The sequence below is a fragment of the Fulmarus glacialis genome, unplaced genomic scaffold (assembly GCF_000690835.1).
Source record: "Fulmarus glacialis isolate BGI_N327 unplaced genomic scaffold, ASM69083v1 scaffold32239, whole genome shotgun sequence".
NCBI lineage: Eukaryota > Metazoa > Chordata > Aves > Procellariiformes > Procellariidae > Fulmarus > Fulmarus glacialis.
This window is the reverse complement of record NW_009233109.1, coordinates 1797-8102: the sequence shown is the minus strand read 5'-3', so window position 1 is coordinate 8102 and position 6306 is coordinate 1797. Positions and strand designations below refer to the sequence as shown.

At 46.5% G+C, this 6306-nt stretch overlaps 1 protein-coding gene across 1 annotated transcript in view; it reads left to right on the top strand.

Moving 5' to 3' along the window:
* The window catches only part of CAND2 (cullin-associated and neddylation-dissociated 2 (putative)), a 17395-nt gene extending 12609 nt beyond the window's left edge, over positions 1 to 4786 (top strand). Inside the window, 6 exon segments of the mRNA XM_009585206.1 lie at positions 354 to 1859; positions 2235 to 2330; positions 3029 to 3198; positions 3317 to 3481; positions 4231 to 4338; positions 4559 to 4786. Coding sequence (XP_009583501.1) covers positions 354 to 1859; positions 2235 to 2330; positions 3029 to 3198; positions 3317 to 3481; positions 4231 to 4338; positions 4559 to 4786 — 2273 coding nt within the window.
* Positions 4787 to 6306: the final 1520 nt, after the last annotated feature.

Genomic DNA, 6306 nt, shown 5'->3' with positions numbered 1-6306 from the left:
GCTGCCTGGAGTGCTTGTTGTTGAGACTAGGCTATGTCATACTTGTTTGCACTTGACTAACCATCCCTTCTCGTCTCAGCCCAGGATGACTTTTCGAATTAACTTTTTAAAAAGTTTTCGTAGCCAGCCATCCAGGTCTGCTACAAAGAACAGTTATGTCTGAATTGCCACTTCCTGGAAAGCAGAAAGACAGCAAGGAGAGTAGCTTTCTTTAATGGCATGTATCTTTTGCATGGGGAGAGGAAAGAGAGAAAACAGATTCCAATTGCGTCCATTTTTTGAGGGGGGGAGTGGGTTTGATAAAAACCACTTGATGTAGTAAGACAGCAGTCATTCTTGTCTCTTCTGCACAGGTATTGTTTTCTCCTTGGCTGATAAATCCAGCTCCTCCAACATGAGGATTGATACACTGTCTTTCCTTCATGTTCTTCTTTGCAACCACCAGCCAGAGGTATTTCATCCTCATATCAAAAGCCTGCTACCTCCTGTTGTGACCTGTATTGGAGACCCCTTTTATAAGATCACTTCAGAAGCTCTGCTGGTTACTCAGCAACTTGTGAAAGTTATCAGGCCTTCGGACAAATCTTGCACTTTCGACGCCAAGCCCTATGTGAAGGACCTTTTCCCTGGTACTCTGAAGCGACTGAAGGCAGCTGACATCGACCAGGAGGTGAAAGAGCGTGCTATCTCCTGCATGGGACAAATCATTTACAGTCTGGGAGACCATTTAAGCAGTGATCTCCAGCCAACCTTGAAGATATTTCTAGAGAGGCTCAAAAATGAAATCACCAGATTGACAACAGTCAAAGCATTAACCTTAATTGCTGGTTCTCCACTTAAAATAGATTTGAGACCCATTCTAGGGGAAGGTTTCCCCATTCTAGCTTCCTTCTTGAGAAAGAATCAACGTGCCTTGAAACTGAGCACTCTGACTGCTCTGGACATCCTGGTGAAGAACTACAGTGACAGCCTCAAGCCTGCCATGATAGAGTCTGTCCTAAAGGAGCTCCCCGCTTTAATTACTGAGAATGACATGCATGTTTCCCAGGTGGCTATCATGTTCCTTACTACGTTAGCTAAGGTTTATCCATCGTGCATCTCTAAGATCAGTGGTTCAGTTCTTGCTGAAATCTTTCAGCTTGTCCGCTCACCTTTGCTCCAAGGAGGGGCGCTGAACGCTATCATAGACTTCTTCCAGGCTCTGGTTCTGACAAAGATGGCCGCCATGGGTTACTCGGAGCTGATGAAGCAGCTGACTGCACCTATTTACTCCTCAGGTTCAGCCGGGGCATCAGTGACGTTACACAAACAGGCATATTACTCTGTCGCAAAGTGCGTGGCAGCCCTTTCCTCAGCCTGCCCAAAGGAAGCCCCTGCAATAGTGAACCAGTTTATCCAGGATGTAAAAAGCCCCAAGTCCAGCTCTGCTGTTAAAGTGCTAGCTTTTCTTTCACTGGCAGAAATGGGGCGCACCATGAACCTCAGTGCTCAGAGAGAGCTCAAAACAGTCATCCTGGAAGCATTCACTTCCCCCAGCGAAGAGGTGAAATCTGCTGCTTCCTATGCGTTGGGGAACATCAGTGTTGGGAATCTTAAGGAGTATCTTCCCTTCATGCTGAAAGAGATCGGAAGCCAGCCCAAGAGACAGTACCTCCTGCTGCACTCTCTAAAAGAAGTCATCAGCTCCTCCCCGGCCGATGGCCTCAAACCTTACGTGGAGGATATTTGGGCTCTGCTTTTCAAGCACTGTGAGTGCACAGAGGAAGGGACGCGCAATGTGGTGGCTGAGTGCCTGGGGAAGCTGACTTTGGTGAATCCCTCTGAGCTGCTGCCCCGGTTGAAAAACCAGCTGTCATCAGGTAATGGGAAGGGCAGTGGCGAGAGTGGAGAAATGCCTTGTTTTGCTGGAAAGTCATCTTGTAAACTGCTGGTGGGTTCAACAGGGAGCAAAGCCAGTCTGCAGTGGCGAGAAGGAAACAAGAGGGATCTCTGCAAGGGGGGATCAGAGGAGCACTGGGTTGCACGGGGTGCAGGAGGGTGTCAGGAACAGGCACCGCACATGGAGGTTGTGCTGGGGCAGGATTTAAACAAGGAGGTTGTTAAGACAAATCCTCTGTTCTCTTATCTCTTGAATGCGTGTATAATGTGACCAAGAGCAGAATATGCGCTTCAAAATTACAGCAATGTTTTGTCTCTTGATCTTCCACTGTTTTTTCTTTCCATCTTCATCACAGGCTCTCCACATGCCCGGAGCACGGTGGTAACTGCAATCAAATTCACAATTGCAGACCAGCCTCAGCCTATTGATGCTCTCCTGAAAGGCTGCATAGGTAGGCTAGTACAAATAGCAACGTGAGCTGGGAACATGAGATGTGTTAGGCGTCATTAGCAGCTTGGGGATTTTTCACACCTATGTGAACCTCATTTAATCCAGTTAGTTTTTATCTGTGTTTCTCTGCTTTTGGGATTAAAGAGCAACACTGCCACGTGAGTCCTTGTTAAATGCTCTGATACCTTGCTCCTGGGCATGTTCCATTTGTGACAGAGTTTTTTAGGGAGCATAATTTCCTTCTGCGTTTGAACTTATGATTCAAGCACCTCACAACAAGGATCTTGTAAAATATAACATACGTTAAAAGGCTCTTATGCCTAGGGAGCCTGCATCTCAGATCTGTTGTATAAAACTGGGCCTTCTGTTTCAGAGAAGTCTGAGCAGATGAGATCTGAGGAAGAAAAAAACAAAAACCAACTTCCTTGAATACCAAAGCTGCTGATTTGACTTTAGGATGAGGTAGCTAGAATCATGCAGTTTGTTTTTATGCCCAAATGCAGGAAAGTCATGTTTTTCCCATTATATCCCAAACGAAGGGAGAGAAAGCATCTCTAATGTCTCTGCTAGACTGAGCCCCTAGAGTTATTTTACTGTAGATGTTTTCATAACCAGGTTCCTTGAAATATATTGTGACGTACTTTTAAAATACTTTTAAAACACTGCAGCAGGACTGACTGGTGTGTTCTTATCCGACAGGTGACTTCTTAAAAACTCTTCAGGATCCAGACCTGAATGTTCGACGTGTGGCTTTAGCCATGTTTAATTCTGCTGCTCACAACAAACCTTCTTTAATCCGAGATTTACTAAATGCAGTTCTCCCCAGCCTCTATAACGAAACAAAGGTCAGAAGGGAACTCATCCGGGAGGTATGTCATTAGTTCGGCTTGGGTGCAATACAGCAGTGACTCAGTGTGTGTGACGCTGAGATGAAGCTGTCACCCTGTCTGCTGCTAGGTGACAGCTGTATTTTTTTTCTTGTTTAAGGTAGAAATGGGGCCGTTCAAGCACACTGTGGATGATGGCCTTGACGTGAGGAAAGCTGCTTTTGAATGCATGTATACCCTGCTGGAAAGCTGCCTTGACCGACTGGATATCTATGAGTACCTGAACCATGTTGAGGATGGACTGAAGGATCACTATGACATTCGGGTAGATGCTGTGCCTTAACTGCTGGAGGGTGGTGACGTCACTGATGTTACTCGTTCTCTGGGGGCCTGGGCTTGAATTGAGCTGGCGCGTCACCGCAGCACGGAGTGCCCCTGCCATGCTGTTTCCTATTCTCTGCAACTGTTGCAGCCTTTCATCTGACATTGTCTAGCTCTAGTTTGACCGTGGTGGCCTTGAAAACGCAACCCTGCTGTAGCTGGTTTTATAGGAAATTTACTAAAGTCTAAAATAAGTTCCTTCTGCTTTTAAACTTATGATTGTCACTTGCTCAGTGTGGCCAATAGCACTATATTAAAAAAAATTTAGCGTTGACATTATTGATGGCCTCATGGCTTAATAGGAAGCGCCACATCCTTTTCACGCTATTATTTGATTTACTTCCCGTTAGACATGGGTACAGAAATGGCACAATCCCCGTGCTGAATGTTGCCATTTCTCTCAAGGGCTGTCAGCCCTTTACACCGAGAGACACCCGAGAGCAGGGCACCACACGCACCGAGGACCAGAGCCCGGCTGGGCAGCGTTGGCCGCCTGCGGGTGCATTTCTAGTATGACCAAAGCTCTTACTAAAACCCCTTGCACAAGTGCAAAGAAACTCACCACCATGTGATGTTTGGCACCACAGGGAGAAGGACCACGCGGGCTTCAGCAGAGAGGACCCACGCTCTAAGCCGGGGGGATTGGAGGGTGCAGTGAAGCAACGCCTGTTTTATCTTTCCTCCTTTGTCTAGATGCTGACGTTCATAATGTTGGCTCGGCTGTCCACCCTCTGTCCCAACGCCGTGCTGCAACGGCTCGAGCGACTGATTGAGCCACTCCGGGCAACTTGCTCCACAAAGGTAAGATCAGGCAGAGAGCATGACGCACCGGGGGTGGGTTCTGCCGCAGAGCCACCCGTGCTGTTAGCCTTCTCTGTCACTGCTTCTGGGCAGCCCGCTCCCCACACTCCTCTGGTTAGAAAATAATCTGCTTGTCTGTGTCTCTGCTGGCGTGTCTGATTCTTTGTGCCTCTACTGTCTTTTCTAAATGCCAAGTAAAAATGGTGCTTTGGATTTGTAGGTAAAAGCTGGTTCCGTGAAGCAGGAGTTTGAGAAGCAGGATGAACTGAAGCGATCCGCCATGAGAGCAGTAGCTGCCCTCCTGACCATCCCTGAAGTAGAGAAAAGTCCAGTGATGGCCGAGTTTTCATCTCAGATCAGATCCAACCCTGAAATGGCATCACTTTTTGAAAGCATTCAGAAAGATTCTGCTTCCCTACCCACCTCAGAGTCGATGGACATGAGCTAAGTAAGATCTGCCTGTACGTGAGACCTCCACCACCTCCCTGCCCTCGCAATGCATTAACCAAATGGAGACGCCACAGATGGGCCAAGGAAGAACGTCACTGAGCTGGTCTCTACTGCAACAGCCACGTGCAAGTCACTGGGTGCCAACAGGAGAAAATGGCTGGTTCCAGCTGCACCTGCATCAGACACCTCGCTGAATTGTAACGAGATACGTGAGATAAGGGAAATGCGTCCGTATATAGGGGACGGGTTGGAAAATGAGCATTCTAATTTTTCAGCAACTTTTTAAGGGGTGTACAAAGCAATCAAAATTGAGTGTGGTTACATGAAAAATGGGAACTACTTCCTGTGAGATAAGGGAAATGCGTCCGTATATAGGGGACGGGTTGGAAAATGAGCATTCTAATTTTTCAGCAACTTTTTAAGGGGTGTACAAAGCAATCAAAATTGAGCGCGGTTCCATGAAAAATGGGAACTACTTCCTGAAATATTTCCTTACTGCAGTACAAAGAATAGTTTAAAATGTTTTTTTAACCACTGCATATGCACTTTCTACTCCAAATTGCCTGATGAATGTATCTACATTGTTTCACTAAATAACATGGCTAAAAACTAGAAATAACGTCTTTAATTAGTGATGAGCATCATAACCATAGGCCCCATTTCAAAAAGAGACTTGCATTAGCCAAGCTGCAGGAGCTGCATGGGGGTGGTTCGTTACCCAGACTCCCCAGGCTTTCCACCAGGGCTCAGCTCACAAAACAGGCACCGGTAGTTTAGTGTCTCTGCGGTGTTTGGGCGGTATGAAGCCATCTTCCTCAACTTCCATTTTTACGGTTTCGACTACAAAATACCTCAACCAGCCGTCTTCCAAGAGACGATTACTTGATTGCGTTACAGTAACAAACCTTACACTAAGCTTTTCTTTGGATTTAACACTGGCTTATCTTTCCTTCTTTGAGCAGCTCAGTGTTTGTGTTGAGCAACCAGCCACAAAGGCAACTGATCTACACTGAACTCTGGTCACTGAACAGCAGCAGACAATTGCAGGGAAGCTGGTATTCAGTATTTTAGTGTCACAGAAGAAAGGGAGGTGAAAGCCACTAGCCAGAGGTGCGAGCACACAAGCAGCCCACACTAACCCTTCTGTCATTTGCAAACTTACTCTAGAGTGGCTGTTGTGTTCAGATCCTGCTTTGCAGAGGGGAAAAAAGCCTTAAGAGACAGAGAGAATGTAACAGCAAATTAGAGAAGGCCACCGTGACATGCCTCTTGAGCCATGGACCTGTAATAAGCTTTCATTTCTCCTTTTTTGACATAGTGGTTGATGTGACAAATATTTATAGATAGTGCTGTGTGAAAGAACATCCATTCTGTTTGAGTGGTATAAAAAATAAAAATACACTTGTGAAGCTGTGTGCACTCCTGAATTCATTAGCTATCACAGTGACACTGCAAATCACTACCACGAGCAAGTGCACTGCTGCGAGTCACCCTTGGACAGCTGGGCTGACGCAGCGG